This window comes from Podarcis tiliguerta (genome assembly GCF_965153285.1).
Source record: "Podarcis tiliguerta genome assembly, chromosome: 2".
NCBI classification, from domain to species: Eukaryota; Metazoa; Chordata; class Lepidosauria; order Squamata; family Lacertidae; genus Podarcis; species Podarcis tiliguerta.
This window is the reverse complement of record NC_139535.1, coordinates 81654600-81672780: the sequence shown is the minus strand read 5'-3', so window position 1 is coordinate 81672780 and position 18181 is coordinate 81654600. Positions and strand designations below refer to the sequence as shown.

At 43.0% G+C, this 18181-nt stretch overlaps 1 protein-coding gene across 2 annotated transcripts in view; it reads right to left on the bottom strand.

Annotated features, from left to right (window-relative positions):
• The window catches only part of DNAH9 (dynein axonemal heavy chain 9), a 183395-nt gene that overhangs the window by 65318 nt on the left and 99896 nt on the right, over positions 1-18181 (bottom strand). The window contains exons 1-4 of one of the 2 annotated variants that reach the window (XM_083429628.1): positions 15082-15192; positions 14456-14716; positions 7168-7593; positions 2549-2668 (exon numbers count right to left, since the gene is read on the bottom strand). In XM_083429628.1, coding sequence (XP_083285754.1) covers positions 2549-2668; positions 7168-7524 — 477 coding nt within the window. In that variant the 5' untranslated portion in view covers positions 7525-7593; positions 14456-14716; positions 15082-15192. Of the gene's footprint in view, positions 1-2548; positions 2669-7167; positions 7594-14455; positions 14717-15081; positions 15193-18181 lie in introns of those variants that run through there. The other variant, XM_083429627.1, reaches the window with a different exon arrangement.

Genomic DNA, 18181 nt, shown 5'->3' with positions numbered 1-18181 from the left:
TCCTAAACAGCAACAAAAAGATTTATTTCGAGAAACAGAACAGAATGTGAGATCAGGCATATAAGACAATAAATACAAAAATAGCATGCTAATTTTGTTACAATTGTGAGAGATGTATTTTGAAGGTGGAAAGTGCTGGCAGGAGAAGATACTTAGCATTACAAGATTTCCTAAATTACTGCACCATTGGCAGGTTGTCTGTTTGTTTTAAATTAAAAGAACAAAACAAATGTTAATTGAAATGAGTGTCTCTAATTTTACTATTCCAAGCAAGGTAAACACATAAAGAAAAGAGGACTATTCCCAAATAGATAATCATCTCCTGAGACAGGTGCACCAATAAAAAAATCATGAGTCATCTTGAAGATTGGGGGGGAGAGCTACAAATTAATGGTGCTTCCACACAGCAGTTTATTGTGGACTTGGTGCTGCTTATGCATGCAAGTTTTTCATAGTGTCCACACAACACTGTCCTCATCAAAATACAGTTCCATATATCACCCCACCTCAACCTTGTTAAATATAAACTAGATGAATTACGTATGCAAGTTTACAACAACAAACTGGAATGCCTTGTGGCAAGAAGTGTTGAAATGCATGTTTTTCATCTGCTTCCAGAAATACAAAAATAATGCCATAGGTTGGCCATCGTGAGAAGAGGAAAAGTGATTTCCATCTCCGATATTCCACTTCCGCTTACCATGGGAAGCTCAGACTGGCTTCCCCTCCACATGTTTGCAAGGGAAATTACTGTAAGTCATCTGAGTTTCTGCTGTGCTTGGGGTGCAAGTACCCTCATTTTTACCAAATTAGTCCAAAATTGCATAAATCATACACAGATGCCAGGCAGGACAAGAGGTCAACTTAAAAATAGAAAGTCTAAGATTGAAAAACATCCCACATCTGTGCTGTAAAGCAAAATCTTTCATTTTACCAGTTTCCATCTTAATTAAGAGATCACCCTCCATGCTAATTAGTTGTTATTGTTCTTTTCCTTTTTTCACTTTTTAATTGGCTTCTCTAAGAGTGACTTCTTTGGTAACAGCCTCAAAGCTAAACTCTCAATCCTCTGTAAATAAACACAAGTAGGCATGTGGAAATGACTAGCTCCACTTGCTGATGAAAATGCAGAATGGTTTGATACTTCTGTTGGAAAAGCATGATGGGAAAAGTGTCTCCTATTAGCCGCTTGCCGCTTGCCTTAATTATTCTCGGATGCAGCATTTATCTGTATGAAATTTTATGTTAAACTTTTTAATTAAACTAGACTTTGAATGAATGTGCTCGGTTTAAATTAGCCATGACATCATTTATGGTGGTACAGGAAAGCATTCTAAGCTTTAGTGGCAGATATGTTCCAGTGCATTAACAAATTTGTTGATGTATTTTAATAATAGTAGTAGTAGTAATGTAGGAAATAAACTAGTTTGTAGGGTGGCCTTAAATCATATGTAATAAATTCCATGAACTACTTAAGGCTTAACCAATTGTACTTGCCAACAACACTGGCTTGGATATATTAAAATACAACTGTGCATTTGTAGCATTTAAAGCATTTGGAGACTGTATTACTTTTCTAATACACACAGCTATAAGCTGCAATATCTCTTACTCTGGGTGAACACTACTGAAGTTAGAGGAAAACTTCAGTGTCAGTGAGTACAGGACTGCTGCTCTAGTAATTCTATATGATTATGTCCCTAACTAGTTCGACTGACTGCTATATTTTTTTTAAGCAACCAGCAGGCCCTTACTTTTGGCTTCTTGTTAAACAAGCAAGGCAGGCCTTTTGCACAACACAATACTATTACAACTACACACATGAATAGACACTTATTGCAAAGATAAAGGGCAACAGTGCTCATTAAAAACCCATATGCTCATTAAAATCACAAATTAAAGGTTTCATTTCACAGCAGCTGGAGCTAGTGAATGGCTGCTATGCCAACAGTCATGTATCATTCACAAAACCAGACAATACAGACATATACTGCTATGAATGATTAAAAGTGAAAAAAGGCACGGGGGCCAGACTGTTGTCCCAAAGTTTCAAGGCTTTACATGCAATGGTCGCACTGTGCATTTTGCTAGTTCATTAGTCCAATCAGATATGGCAGTCAAGGAGTTTTATGCTCACAGTAACTAATGACTGCTGAATCTACACTTGCACAGAACCACTAAAGCATTCACTACAATGCTCTTCTGATCTATTCACATGCTACTATTCCTTGGAGAGATCAAGAATCCTAGCTGTCACTTGATTTTTCTCCCTGAAGCAGCACTCCACACTGGGAAACACTTCCCCTAGAAAAGCAAGACTGATAAATAAGAAAGGGGCACGTGCTACACACATCCTGGCTGAATAATTGCTCCCTTCTGCAAGTCTGGTGTCATACCAGAATGCTATTTGCTTTCATTCTGAGCTGGACAAACTTTCAGATTCAGAAGCCCAGCTAGCTGTCCGTATAGCATTAAACGAAGTTCTTCCCATGCCCACCCACAAGTTGGCCTTCACATGGTGGCCCAAACCTCATCAAGTGATTCTCACCAGGCGATTTGCAAGGGAGATGGTCTTCGCTGTGGCTTCGGCTTCCTGTTGACATTTTAGCTTCTCTGCTGTGGCCTTCTCAAATTTGGCTGTAAGCCTAGCCAGGTTCTCGTTAAGGTGCTGTAGCGTGAAAAGAAGAAAACCATAGGAGAAACTAAAGCTCATGACATGATGCAATTTGAATTTATGTATTCACACACCCCTGGTCAGAAGGAAGTGGGCTTTCTTCTGTTACTCAAGAAGACACACCTAACAAGAGGTTAATTATTTCATCGCTGCTGGAAATAGAAGAACCAGTCTGACCTTTTAAATTCACAAACCCACAGAATCCCCTCGAAGCATCAACCATGGTGCCAACTCTGTGGGGAAAACAACATGATTAAAACCCTCTCCTCCCATGGGGAATCTGGGAGGGGGGGCACAAAAGTCAGGCCTCTTTGAAGCAAGCTGATCTAGGCTTGACCTGGGGTTTCTAAGGGAATTCTCCATCACTCTAATAGCTGGCCTCTTCCACAGTTAACAGAACTTATCTCACTTACTACACACCCCCTTTTTAAACTCACCCCATTATTTGTGCCTTAACATACATTATAATAATCTTAACCCCTTGGACATAGCTGCTAAGGAGATAGCGGCATCCTGTACCTTTGACAGTTTACATGGAAAAGTGAATTTTGGTAGGCTTAGCTTGCTATGCAGGGGTGACAAAAGCTGCAGCTGCCCAACTTCCTTCTTCTCCTATTCAACTTTGCATCTTGGGACCTAGCCTGTGTAAAAAGCACAGAGCAGAAAAGGAAATTGCCTCCTTGCCATTTAAGGCGTACTGCCCTTGAGATTGTTGTCTCCAGGCTTAATACTTATTTATCAACATTATTTACCAGCCTAAATGTGGAGGGCTGTTTGTGTGAAAGCTACAGAAAGGGGTGTGACCAAGGACCCAAGCAAAAATGCCCTATTTAGCTATGCTTCAGTGGTCTGGCAATGGACTTTGAAAGTGCCATCCAATCTCTGCCCACATATGATGACATTCTCTTCCTGCTGCTCTGTAAAGCAAAATCAGACTGTTCTCAAAGTTATTGAAACGTTTCGCTTCTGTGACAAAAGAACTGAAGTTAACAATTGATTTTTATCTGCATCCAGCACAAACAGCTTAAAGCTAAGTGCCTCTAAATCATTTTAACACTGCTTGAACAATACACTAGAAATAAACCCAAATATGAAAAAGGGGCTTCTTCTTCTTTTAGTAGCATCTGGAGTTACTTGATCAAATAGCTGCACAGAATACAAAACACAGCCTTTTCAAACGTTGTTTATCATTAAATCCCAGAGCTGTAACATTTAAAATGACTTCTGCACATTAAAGTTTCCACCGTTTCTGAAAGCATGTGCATGCATTTTCATTTATTTATTATACACTGGATCCCAGTTTACACTCAGCTGGGTTTCATTCATGCAACACTCTGAGAGGAGAGGCAGAGGAGGTTCCTCATTAGGATAAAGTGAGGCAGTGCCCTGCTTGCTTAGGGTACTCCTTAGGAGGGTGGGATGGGGCAAATCACACTAGTCCCACTGTTGTCTTCACTTCCCCCTGATCTCTGCCACCCATCCTTCCCTTCATGCCAACTCAGCACAATTCTCCTTCCTTCCTGCTACCCACCTCCTTCCTTCCTTCCTGTGAATGTTTCCTCTGATGGCTGTTTTGTAACTGTTGTGGTCTCATTGGATTGTATGCTAATATTTCAATTAATGATTTGGCGAACTATGGATTTCTAAAAAAATATTTTGTTATTATTTTACTCATTGAGCCTTGGAATTCTTCATAAAATAGGCTTTTCCAACAGAATATTGCTCAAGGTGACTAACAATAAAAGGAAAATTTATCAAGCTAGAGACTTCCCTTGGTTATGAATGGTTTGTATCATCACCCAAAAACTCTAAGAAAAACACTGAAGAATAAATTGGTTGGATTTGAAGTAGCTTGGTTCATTACTGCTCACACTACAAATGGTTTAGGCAGCAGCTATTAAGTTTGAAGATTTTCAAACATGGGTAAGTCTGAAGAACGTATATAGAATTTATTTTGTGAGCTGTCCAATGTTACCATATTTCAATGTCATTTTACATTGGATTTTAACCACCCTAGAAAGTTTTATTGTGATTTGTAAAGAAATTATGCTGTGACACAGATTGGTAGGTTTTCCTAATTAAAGACCACATTTTAATTGACAGTTTTGAGCAGTTTTCAATTCCATACCATACTGTGTTGTGAAGCTGGAATGATTTTTATAATATAATATATTCAGTGTTATATTCAGATTGATTTGGTATAAGATGGTGATGACCTATGAATGTTTTTGTTGCTGTTGCTAACAATAGTGTGCAATGCCTAACAAATGGATTTCCCCCTGGTTTAAAGCTAGTTTAAAGGTCTGCAACTTCAACTGACAAAGGGATTCATTATCCCTTAGGAAAAGTCACATAATGTACTGTACAAAAGAATTAGCTTGGATCCAGCAAATCTTTAATGCAAACTTTCATGGGCGTAGCCATGATTTTTGTTGGGGGGCAGGCCTTTTGTTGGGGGGGGGGCAGAACCTCAGTTAGCTATGGATTGGGGCGGGGCAGCTGCCACTCCCTGCCCTCCCTTGGCTACACCCATGCAAACTTTAGTTCCTTACAAGTGCATGGATCTCTAACTTCTGCCCAAACCCATACTGTAAATGCTCCTAATAGTCAAGAATGGCTATTCCAGGCTCCCAGCTACAGGAATGCTCCAATTATATATACATATGTGGAACTATGCTCACAGAACAAAGGCAGCAATCCCAACTACCCTTACATTGAACTCGAGGGGATTTATTTCCGATTAAATATTACAAGTCACTGTTCATGGGAATGACTAGAGAAACATTCAAAATCTCAGGACAATCAATTGTCTGGACAAATGGGTTATGTAGACATTTTACATTTTCCAAAGTGTTGTTCTGCCAAGCAGCCTTGTAAGAAAGTCTACGAAAATAAACTAGACCTGCCCCCTGCTGAATTTACTCGCCTGCCTATACAAATCTGCCAGTCTTCCATTGTCCATGGATAGTCTAAAAGAAACAAAAGCAACAGTCCCTTGTACCTGTAGGTGATTCTCTTACAGCAACCAGCCAGAAGGGCAGCTATTAATAAGCTTGATGTACAGTATACACTGTGGATTACAATGCTAGATTTTTTTACTTTTTATTTTTGCACAGCCAAATGATGTATAATGCAAATGCCATCATCTCATAAAATTTTTAAAATGTACATCTGCTATGGGGTAAAACTAAAATTCTGCTTACTGCCAGCAGCGGAGGAAGCCGCTCAGGCACCTGGGGCGACGTGCCCAGGGGCGGTGGGGCCAGGGCAAGGCCCACCATGGGGCCTCCGGAGTCTGCCTGCCTCCTCCCACTCAGCTGCCCTACTTCAGTGAGGCAGTGGGCAAACCATTTGGGCAGTGCGGAGCCTGCTCGTGCCCAAGCCACCACATCTATCTCGGGAGAGACGCGTGGCTCGGGCACGCTGCAGGTCCTGCTGTGAGTGCTGTGAGTGCTGCCCGGCATTTTGTCACCCCCCGCATGCCCCTTCCTCCGCCCCTGGTTACTGCAGAATGGGAAGAATAGGTGATGCAACAAAGCAGGAGACACAGAACCTGCCTCATCTCTCACTTCTTCAAAGCTCTGAGATGCTGCTGAACTCTTTTAACCCCATCAGCCCCAGCCAGCATGGCCAAAGGTCAAGGATTATGGGAGCTGTGGTCCAACAGTATCCGGAGGTTCCCACCCCTGTCTTAAAGGAATAAAGGAAGGCTCTCTGAATTGACACCTCACAAACCTAGAAAGATGTGTTAGTGGGTTCCTGAAGAAGCATTCATTCAGCTGCAAGCAACCATCTGACACAAGAAAGATGTGTCAAGGGCCAAAGGTTCACGGCTATATTCCTGCATGTCATGTAAATCCTGGGGTAGTTTGAAAGACAGGTTTCACCACTGGCTAATGTGGCAACGTCTCAAAGCCATGAGTAAATTTAGATCATTGTAATAGCTTAACTGGGACTTAAGAGAATTAAATTAGATTTTTTCCAATTGATGTGAACAACTCAACTTTATCAGTCACATACCCCCTGTAATCTCACAATATAGACAGAAATCAGATTGGTCTGCATCAGGTAGTAGCAGCAAAAAAGACATGACATAATATGATGACAAAGATAAACCCAGCTCAATTCATTAGAGTGTGGTGCTGATAATTCCAAGGTTGAAGGTTTAACAGCTGCATATTCCTGCATTGCATATGGTTGAACTAGATGCTACAATTCTACGATTCCATTATTATATGATTCACACTGTTAGTGGGTAGTTTGTGCAATGCAGATGCCTACAAAATAACCGTGAGTGGAGAACAGCACAATGGCCCATCCTTTGGCAAGAGACGGGCAAAGGAACATCGCTCAGCAGATTCCAGGTTCACTACTGGGCTAGATGGCGAAATAGCCTGCCCTCAGATAAGGCAAGTTCGTGTACTCTACCCAGTGCATCACAGAACAATGCTAAGAGAAATGTAAACCTGTTTTACAGGCTGCCTTGGACTTACTGCAATTTTGGCCTTGATGCTAGCCAGCTTTTCCTGGGCAGCAGCAAGCTCGGCATTAGCTTTGTTGAGAGCCTGCCGCTTGGGCTCCACATCGCAGTACACTTTATGGAAGTGCACTATGTTGATGACCCAGGAGCAGAGGCCAGCAGCTGCATAGGACTTAGACGTCACCAACTCAGGCTCGAACTCCGGGTCCTGCAGATACGGCTGAAGGGCTCGGAGGCAGTTCTCATGTATATTCTCTTTGTTGAAGTGGATCAAGGAATCCAGGAAGCTGTCCACTTTTGTCATGGCCACTTTGGCTGCTTTCCAGGTCCTGTCCTTGGGCACCTTCCCTCCGGGAGCCATGAGCACCATCACGGCAGCAGTGACATTGCTGACAGCGGAAGGCGGCGATCCAAACGACTTCAGTTCTGTCAGATTGTTCTGAAAAGGAGCGGGGAGGAGAAACCAAAGTTGTTAGACGAAAATGAATGGGTTTTCTTTTTACTTTGCTGGTAATGGAGTCAAGCTCCAGAGCTATCAATCTGAGAGAGGAGCTTTGAAGCCAGGAGCAGCACTGTGAATTTTAAATATTATGACTCATCGGACGTAAAGCAATGAATCCCTCTAGTGGCACAGGGGCCTCTGCCGGCTTGTTAGATAAGAGCCAGTCATGTTCCTTCAGCATTTCAGCCCAACTCACAGGCCATTAAAAATGCACAATTATATTACAGATTTAACCAGTATGAAAAACAACAATGACAAAAAAAAAAAAATCAGAATGCCCTAAAATCAACAAGGCATGTCTGAAGCTGCAAAAGGGCTTTAAAATGTGTCTCTTAATTGAGAGTTCTCATAAAGGTGACTGCCTTATAAATCTTTATGCACTTTAATGCAAGGTGGATTCAGGCCAATACAACGCCACAGAATGGTCTCTGAAAATCCCGCTGTGTTGTGGCTACGTACACAGGGAAAGACAATTGTGAGTAACATCAGGCCACATGCTGACACTGATCCTGCAGTGTCCTCACACAACCCCCACCCCTCCCGCCCATGTTTATTTGGGAGCAAGGCCACCACAAGGTTACATACGCAGTGCGGTCAGTCACTACACACAAGAAACTTTGCATGTGAACCATATCCAAGATAAGGAAATAATGCCATCTGGTGCTGGGCCACCTAAATCCACCCTTCCAATACTGTTTTATTTAAGTAGGATGCTTGAATCATAGCTGTCAACTTTCCCCTCTTTTAAAGGGAAATTCCCTTATTCCAAATAGGATTCCTCGCAAGAAAAGGGAAAAGTTGACAGCTATGGCTTGAATCCTGGATAAAATGTGGGGCTATGCTCTCTGAACATAACCCCATAAAAAGTTAAGCCTTTTAAAGTTCCGTAGACCCCGGTGGGGGGTGTTTAAGCCTGTCGGGCTAACTCTTCCACTGAATCAATGGATTTTAAAATATGTTTAATATGAGGGAAGTATGCTTGAATGTCCCTTTCACTAAAAAAAAGAATTTTAGTTTTTTGCCTTCCTTCATAGAATAACCTTTCCGCTGTGCCACACACATCCCTGAGTACTTTGTGTTGCTTTAAACCCTTCTTCTGCCATCGGCTGGTGATAATATTCCTACAAGAAAGCAACAAACTAAAGTGCTTGGTTTCATTTATACACTGGGATTTTTTAAATACAAAAAAAAATAAATCAAAATCACGTTAATCCAGCCAAGCTATGACAGGAGTGCCATTTCAAGATCACCACATGACACCTGTTTCTCATTAATTGGCCCATAAATTTCCTCAAAGCCATTTTAAACTCCTCTGAGCTGGAAATAGCCAGAGTTAAGGCTCCTCTTGTCATGCACAGGTTAATTCTGAAGCAGAATTCTACCTACCCATCATGGAACTGATAGCACAGGATGCTAAGCAGGTAACCTCCAAAGAACAGAGATGGTTGCAACTGATATAAGCACACAGACAACACTGGCTATATTCCAAAGGAGCGATCCTGCCAAAGATCTGTCACATCAAACTGAGAAGAAATGTGTGCATCATGCTGACATCCAGCAAATGTGAAAGCCCTGGCAGAGCAAGCCATACTCCACACTGGGGATTCCTGCCCCAATAACCTCTCGGTACATTTGTTCTTCATATATCATCACCCCAATGACACTGAAGTCTACAAAAGGAAATTACTCTATCCCTGAGGGGCAGGGCATGCTGAAGCATACCTGTAGCATGGGATGGTCACTTGAAAATCCTTAGGACCTCTCTGAATTATTGTGTCCGGTGCCAGATGACTATGTTGATTACTTGGTATGTATGTAAAGATAAAGGGACCCCTGACCATTAGGTCCAGTCGTTATCGACTCTGGGGTTGTGGCGCTCATCTCGCTTTACTGGCCAAGGAAGCCGGCGTACAGTTTCCAAGTCATGTGGCCAGCATGACTAAGCTGCTTCTGGCGAACCAGAGCAGCGCACAGAAATGCCGTTTACCTTCCCTCCGGAGCGGTACCTATTTATCTACTTGCACTTTGACGTGCTTTCGAACTGCTAGGTTGGAGGAGCAGGGGCCGAGCAATGGAAGCACACCCCATCGTGGGGATTCGAACCGCCGACCTTCTGATCGGCAAGTCCTAGGCTCTCTGGTTTAACTCACAGCGCCACCCGTGTCCCTACTTAGTATGTATAGACTTACACAATTTGAGCAGCAGAACCAATTTGGTCACGAAGATAACATTGATTCCACGACTGAGCTTGGGGGAAAAACCAATGCTACCAATTAACACCAGAAGTTCACTATGGGCAGCATCAAATGGCTAGTGCCAATGGTATCATAGATCTTCCTGGCTACGGTCATGATGACTCTATAATGCTACCTCTGGAATCAGAAGCAGTATGCCCCAATTGTCAGTTGCTGTGGGCAGTAGTGGGCTGTTGCCCTTGTGTCCTGCTTATGAAATTCCCAGCAGCATCTGGTCGGACTCTATGGGAACTCAATAATCAGAGACAGGATTATAGCCGGATCCAGCAGGGTTCTTCTTATGTTCAGAACCTGGGGGAATATGAGCAGATCTGCATGAAACGAAGCAAGGTATGTAAGCCATTTCCAGATCCCAACATGCTCACCACTGGAATTTGTTCCAAGTAGCTCTGAGAAATGATGCTTCTGTCACTACTAGTGAACGAGGGAAGTCCCACAGAGAAAGCAGCTTGAGTTGCATTGTTAAGTTGAAGTCCTATACCTGAAACCCTGTCATGGGGCAGGGGGAGGCGTTTCAGCTGCAAACTGTCTACATGCTCCCCACTCAGCTAAAACCCTTCCGGCAATGCCACTCCTGAACTAAGGTTTGAATTATTTGCCTGACAGCAGAGTCTACCTGGAGCCGAAGCGCTTTCATTTATTTGCTTGTTAGGAACAATGACATCTGTTTTAAGACCACACAGACAGCAGTCTGCTGTGCCTGTGGGCTTTGAATTATTCTGCTAACAGATTAACAGTATGAATGGGCTGGGTGCAAGCAGCAGCCACCTACAGTACTGGCTGCAGAACTCAACAGCTCCATCTCAAGGCCAAGACAGCCGTTCCTTCCACTGCAAGGCTAGCTTCCACATCTGGGCTTCTGCATTTTAAATTCCCAGCATGGGAGGGGGGGGGCAATCTGGCACTAACAGGGCTTACCTGCCTAAAGTTAATTGTGGCATGGGAGCAATTTTCATCCAACTTGCAGCTTGGGGCGGGAACTTAAACCTTGCCTCCCTGTATTGTGTTATCACAATGAGAAACCTCTCCTGAGAATGCCTAATAAATCCTAAAAACAAACAAGCAAGCAAGCAAGCAAGCAAGCAAACAAACAAACAAACCCTAAAGTGTACACTAGCCATGCAATTGAAATAACACCTGTTTTGGCCCTCAGCAAAATCCTTTGGGTGAGTGAGAGAGGGTGTCGATGTCTACCAGTCTGGCATTCAGTATGAATCTTTCTGGAGAGGGGAGAGAAAGTTCTACAGGTCTGTTCCCACAACCCTTGGTACACAGCAGCCCCGAGACCTAGTGAATGCACGCTGCAGCTGAATGGGTGGCAAATCAGTCACTTCCTTGCTTCATCATGCACTCCAATCAGCACACAATGAAGCACCAACTGAGTACTGAGGCATCCAGCCGCAAAGTGTGTCACTCAACCTTCATACTGATTAGGCACAGTTATCTGAGCTGGCCATACATTTTTTCCCTTCTTCCAGAAATATCCCCACTCCCCAGCTGGATTTCTTGTTCATATCGTCCTTAGGACTTAGGGTAGATTACACCACTTTGTGATGTCCAGGAATGTGTGCCAATCCTTAATGTATCCAAAAGGGGACATATCGGCCGGCACAAGGAAATCCCATTTGAAGAAGTACAAAAAAAAGGGAAATGGAACAAGGAATTTTGGAAGAAAGCATGGCTGATTGACTCAAATACTGAACAGAAGCACTCCACACAGAAGTGGAGATCTCACTTCTATTTTTGAATACCAGGTACAGATAACACAGCATGGCTATTGCCTTCTTGGTCTGCTTGTGAGGTTCCAAGCACATCTGCCTTGAAAACAAATACAAGACCAGGTGGAGGTTAGGGTGATCCAGCAAGCAATTCTTATGGTCTTAAGAGCTTTGTACCAGTGTTTGCCATTCATTTTCACCCAGGAAACTGTGCAACTGGTAGAGGGCACCCATTCCCATAAAAGCAGCAGAGCAACACTGGCCAATTACCAGAGAGCACCAAAGGAATATTCATCCTCACAAAGCCCAACCATCTTGAAGGCCAGATGAAGAATATGGGGTAGCAGAGATTTCTCTTTTTTAAAATAAAAATTAAAATAAATCCCCATTATCAGACTAATACCAGTGTATGAAGGAGAAAATATGGGTGGCATTTTTCTAATTGAACTATGTATGCCTAAAATTGATCAGACAGCAACACAACTGAAATGCAAAGCCCTGATAATCTATTTGGACACCCACCAATCTTCCTCGTTCCAACCTCCCTCCCCCAGCAATCTATATTTCCCACTGCTTTCTACTAAAGAGCAATGCATATTCATTTTGCTCCGTATGAAAGCACAATGTAAACATATCTGCACTAATGGCTGAAACTTCTTAATAAACACACAAATAGAGCCAATTATTCATGTCAACGGATGGGCTAAACTCTCTGACGCAGGTGAGGAGGAGGATGTGATTTCTGGTGCTCTGTAAACGCTGCTGCCTTGGTCTCCAGGGACGCTCCAGGCTTCCCATTAATCTTGCCTTAATGAGATGTTATACAGTTTCAGCATGAAACCCAAATTGACAGGATCCAAACATTTTCCTGCTGCATTAGGATTTTGTTTCTAGACACACGGATCCTGTCAACAGAATCGCCATGGCTGCCCTAAAAAACAGAACCAAACAGAAAGCTGCTACCTGCTTTTGTTTGTTTTTAATTGCTTGATCTTTGGGCACTTTTCTGGGTTTAGCCTAACCATAATGGAAGACAGGGAACAATTCAGTTTGTGCATATGCTAAGATGCATTAGCAAATAAACCTTGGGATCCTCTCTCCTGCTTTTGGGTATGTTGCAGTCACCTTACAACCCGTTTATCCCGAACCGCCTTTTTTTTTGCTCAAATAGGTTCAGTTATTTGAAATGATTCCATTGCCTGGTTCATAAAGCACAGTTAAAAATAAACTGTGCTTTAAGGTGAATGAGCTCAAAAGCCCCTCCTTCACTCCTCTTCTGCTGCTGCTACACTTGGCAAGAAGCAAACCAGAAGCTAGCTCTGCATTATGTGTGAACCAGTAAACATGTGAACCAGTTTGGGCAGAAACAAGCCATTACTTTGTACATAATGAGCCAGCCAGCCTCTGTTTTTTTTCCTCCCTGGTATGGCTACAGCAGGAACGAGGAGGAGTGAAGTGGGGACTTTTAAGCAGCATGCACTAGCGCTAACATGCTAACAACAAACCATACTTCATGTTGAACTATAGTCTAATGTGACATTTAAACCAGGCCCATGAGTGCAAACACAATGGAACTGATTCTCTGTAAAATAGTCCCAGGTTGGTTTCCTGAGCAGCATCTTATATCTCGTGTCACCTTTCTTCTTCATTGGTTTGGTTCTGCAATAGGTATATGGATGCATAACCAATTCCTGCAATGGGACCTCAACAACTAAAGGATGGCTCTTTCTCATGTGTACCTACCTAAGCCCATCTTTTGACAGACTGCTCCACTTGCCTCCTCATTCTGAAGTGTGGAGGGCAGCTACAAGGGAGAAGAACTTCTCATTAGTGGTTCTTCCCCAGCTGTAGAGCACGCTCCCTAGAGAGGCTCACCTGGCACCCATATTAACATCCTTTTGGTGTCAAGCAAATACCTTTTTATTGTCCCAGACTTTCTAATGTAGCTTTAACTTAGTTCACTGCTATTATTTGAGTCTCTGCTGTTATAGAGATTTGGTACATTTTGCACTGTGAGTTTTAACTCTCTGTGTTGAAGTTTTGATGGATTTTGATTGTTCTCAGCAAAGTGCCACAATTGTCGCATTTGACTGATTTGTTTTCATTTGTTTAAACTGCATGTCACCCAGACAACATGGATCATGAGGTGACTCAGAAGTACAAGAAACTAAATACATAAAGGTTTCATGTTTACTTGTTCACAGGATTTCTCTCTCTCTCTCCCTCCCCCCTCCCACACACACACCACCATGAGCACAAAGCATTATATTGTGTGAAAGAAAAGGAAACAAACATTTCCTGAGCTAAGGTAAGTTATTGCTATGAGTTCACAACTGAGTGATAAATGAGAGGGAATCCAATGGTTTCAAATTTCATCTCAGATCATTGTTGCTACAAATCAAGAGAATGTGCAGTCTGACCCTGCGCATGACCTAGAAGTCCCAGTGTGTTAAATGGGGCTTCTTCCTAAGCAGGGGCACCAACTTAGACCTCAGGTTATGGGTGCCCAGCACATGCGACATGGTGTCATGAAGTCACATTGTGACATGATGTCATGATGTCACACACTCCACAGCCTTGGACAGCATTTCTGAGGTCTCGCAAGGCCTCGGACATGACTTCCATTGCTTTGTGAGGCACCAGATGTTGCATTGGAGGCCCTGTGGTATTGGTGCTGAGCACCCACAACAAAAAATTTGTGGGTGCTCAGGCCCCCAGGACCCCCTCGTAGGATCCCCACAGGCATCTGATCGGTCACTTTAAGAACAGGATGCTGGACTAGATGGGCCATTGGCCTGATTCATCAAGCTCTTCTTATGGTCTTACCCTATTGAGTGTGTTGAGGGCTTCCTGAGCAGCTGCAAGGGCTGGTTCAGCTTTTGCCAAGTCCTCCTCACAGTCCCTCTGCTTCTGCTGGACCTCCTGCGTGATCAGGGCTACCTTCTGCTCCTCATCGTCAGCAATAGCCTTCTCCTTGCTGACTTTCTCTGTCTCGACGCCCACCACCTGGATCAGCTTGTCTGCATCTTCATTCTTCTGCTTCAGCTCCACCTCCTGAGCTGCCAACTTTGCCTTTAAATCATCTACCTGGAGTAAAGACGATGCAAACCCAGTCAGAGGACATGGAATTAGTATCATGGGCACTTAGATAAAAATAATGTCTGAAAAGTGGGAGAGGGCAGTGGGGGAGAAGACGAAAGATCTCAACAGATGTCAAGCCAATGGATTCATTTCTATACAGATGGAGAGGGGGAAACTGGAACCAGTGTTTGGTTCTGGATTTTTAATGGCTCCATTCTGGGAACCGGACTTGATAAACTGGAAAATGAACATCTGCTATGTCACCTGTATTTTGATCTGACATCTGGCTGATTGCTGCATGTAGCATCATATATTTAGGGGGTTCTGTACCTCTTGACCCACACATGAACCAGAAAGTTGCCCCATCATACCTTTTCTATATTCACCCTCTCAACACCTGGCCTTCATTTAATCCTCCTACTATTTCCCCGCATAAGGGCAACCCTGCTTCAGCTTCACCCTAATCCTATTCCTTGAGCGTCTCCTGTCTCCTCTGTACTGGGACAGAAGCTGCTGTATGGGTTGGGCACCAGTGTATCCTCATCAGTGATCATCTGCTGAAAGTACTGGCAGCTTAATTCTGCAGAACACAAAGGTCATCAGCATGTGCAGATAAACACCTTCCAGAGGCTTTATGAGAGCCTCGGCCAACTTAAGTTGTGAGTGCATTTCACTCCATTTCTGGGAGGAAGGCTGTCTGCTCTTTCCATCTCAAAACCCAGCTTGATCTCCCCAAAAGCAATCCAGACGGAAACTGGGATATTGTGATTTAACTGTACTCCAAGATGGCTTTTTCCTTGCCCCATACCGAAACCATCCTCATCTCAGCTGACTTAAAAACAACAAAAATGTTGTCATAGATCAAGATGGTTTCTAACTCCAAGCTGCTATGCAATTTGGGACCCATTCCTAATAACAACAAACACTCTTCCTTCTTCAGACTTGTGCATTCATGTCACATGCAGCTCTTCCTTGAGCCCTCTTCATGTGCGGCTGGTGATGCACTTTCTGTCGTTGGAGAAAAGATGGGATGTGGCACAATGGCCGAAGAAGACACACAAAGCAATCTCTTTGGAGATGTGTTTTTTAAGGATGTAGAACTAGTTTCCACATGCTGTGACAGCCATACTGCTTTCAATGAAGAACTCTTTGCAGGCCCTGCGACAGCACCAGCTTCAATTCCTTTATAAGAACACTACAGCGCTATACAGAACAAATGTTCTTTTTATTTAACCTGCAAGGGTAAGCTCTGGAGCTCCAGGGTAAACCTTTGCCTGTGGGAAAAGGCAGACATATAATTGGTCTGGGATTCCATGCCATTTCCAGCACTGGTTTTAAACACCCTGTAATCGCCCTAAAGTAAGTGGCAGGCATTTTGTGTAAGCTCTGAATAGAGCCCTGTCCTTTGTATATGCCTTTGCAGAACAGCTAATCCATTTTCATCTCCCGTTGTTCTGCTGGAGGAAGCAAAATTACCCTTAGCTTACTTGGGGGTGCATAAGCACTTTGGTCAGCAAAACGCAGTGGCAAGTTTGGCTCATTTAAAATTCTCTGGAGATGTGGGGAAATTGAAGGAAGAGAGATTTGGGGGTTTGGGGGGGGGGCTGCTTTTAGATATGGCTTAGAGCCTTCAGCCTATGATAAGTAATTGCATGCTGGATACATGTATGAATAGAAAGTTTATCGGGTTTTAAGTGCTCCGATGAGGCAACCAAGGGATTGACTTGTCAGCTCTACACAACCCTTATAATAGCTATATAAAGGGAGAGGATAGAAATGCAATCCACTGGCTCTCATTGTAAGATGCAATGGCATTTCCAGACAAAGCCTTCTTTAAAAAAATGGAGAGTATACAACAGTAATTGAAGGTTAAAGATTTGACATATTTTTAAAAGGAACTAAAAAAAAAAGCCCAAGAAAAGCTCCAAAGTATTAAGAACCAGGGTTGTATTTGAAAGCCAGGAAAATGCAACAAAGCAGAATAATTGTCCCTGTGTATAGATCCTCTGACAAAGGAAGGGAAACTGTTTTTAAAGCAGAATTAGCTTCATCACTCATGAAAAGCAAACACTGAAACCTTAATACTTAACCCTAAACTAAGCATTCCATGCAAAAATGTGTGGTGATGATGTTATTCCAGTGGGCAAAGTTCGTGTGTGGAGACACAGCAGTGGAAGGGGCATGTACACTTTCACACCCATCATGTCTTTGTTCCATATTGCTTCCTTCAATGTCATTTCCCCCATGGGGCTTCCAATGCATTTTTGTCCTTGCAAACACACATTTGGTGGGGGGTGGGGGGGAGAGGGAGATATGAAACAGTGAAATAATGGGTGGGGATGTACAAATGCCCCCACTTCACTCCCAAATACTGCCAACACAAAGCAGCTTTTCTTGTTTTAAGAGCACCATCAAGCAAATACTTGTAATGTGAAGTTTGGGCATCTGAAGCATGTCACTAATACCAAACCAATCTGAGGTGGGGAAAGTGTAAGTTGAGATGCTAAAATCTGCACTGGCGGCCATAATATTGGGCTAGGATTTGAGCTGGAAACTTAATGTAGGTTTCAATAAAGTATTAGATCTTGATTTTGAAGATGAATGAGAAAACAAACCCCACATGTTCTGGTCTTAATACTCTTCCATGAAGTCATATACATATTGGTTTGTTTAGTTCTTGTTTTTATTATGTATTTTGTGTTTTTATCTTGTGAACCACCCTGAGACCTACAAATGAAGGGGTATGCAAATTTAATTAATAAATAAATAATAAAATAACAATGGCTGACAAATCACAAGATGGCTAACGGGGGGCATCAACTGAGGGAAGGTATGAGAAATCTTAGTTTCTTTTATGTGAATAGGATTATCTTTTCAACCTGGTCATCAATGGTTGCAAGAATGTTTAAAAAAAGAAAGCAGTTTTTTTGTTTTCTTCTGGGCTTATACGATTCCACATAAGCCGGTCAGTAAAAACCCTTCCAGAGACATTGTGGAGCATATGGCTAACAAACAAAGTTATATATGGCAATATAGTGGAGGGTAATCATGACCAGACAAGTGGTACAACTTTGGTATGCTTCTTACCCTCTGTGTTGGCCCACAGGGTTGAGCTAACAAGCTCAAAGCAACCCAACTTGCCTCCACACAGCTCTTCAACCCTGAAAATTAAGGCCTGACCAATCCACGTGCTTTGTTTTCCCCTCAACTGAGAAGGGGGAAGATGTGTTTTCTCTGAGGGAACCTTAGATGGATTTGTGGATATTGACGGAAAGGAGAACAAAGCAAGCCAGATACAAGCAAAGCCAGCGCTACATAATTCCCAGGGGGACAGAAGGTAAAAATCCTGCACAAAAAGTAGGAGCATTAAGAACAGAGAGGCTTCCCAATAGGCTCCCAGCAGGCTCTTTTAATCCGATTACCTGTGCCAGGGGTTTCAGGACTACTACATTCACTGCATCAGAAAGGTCA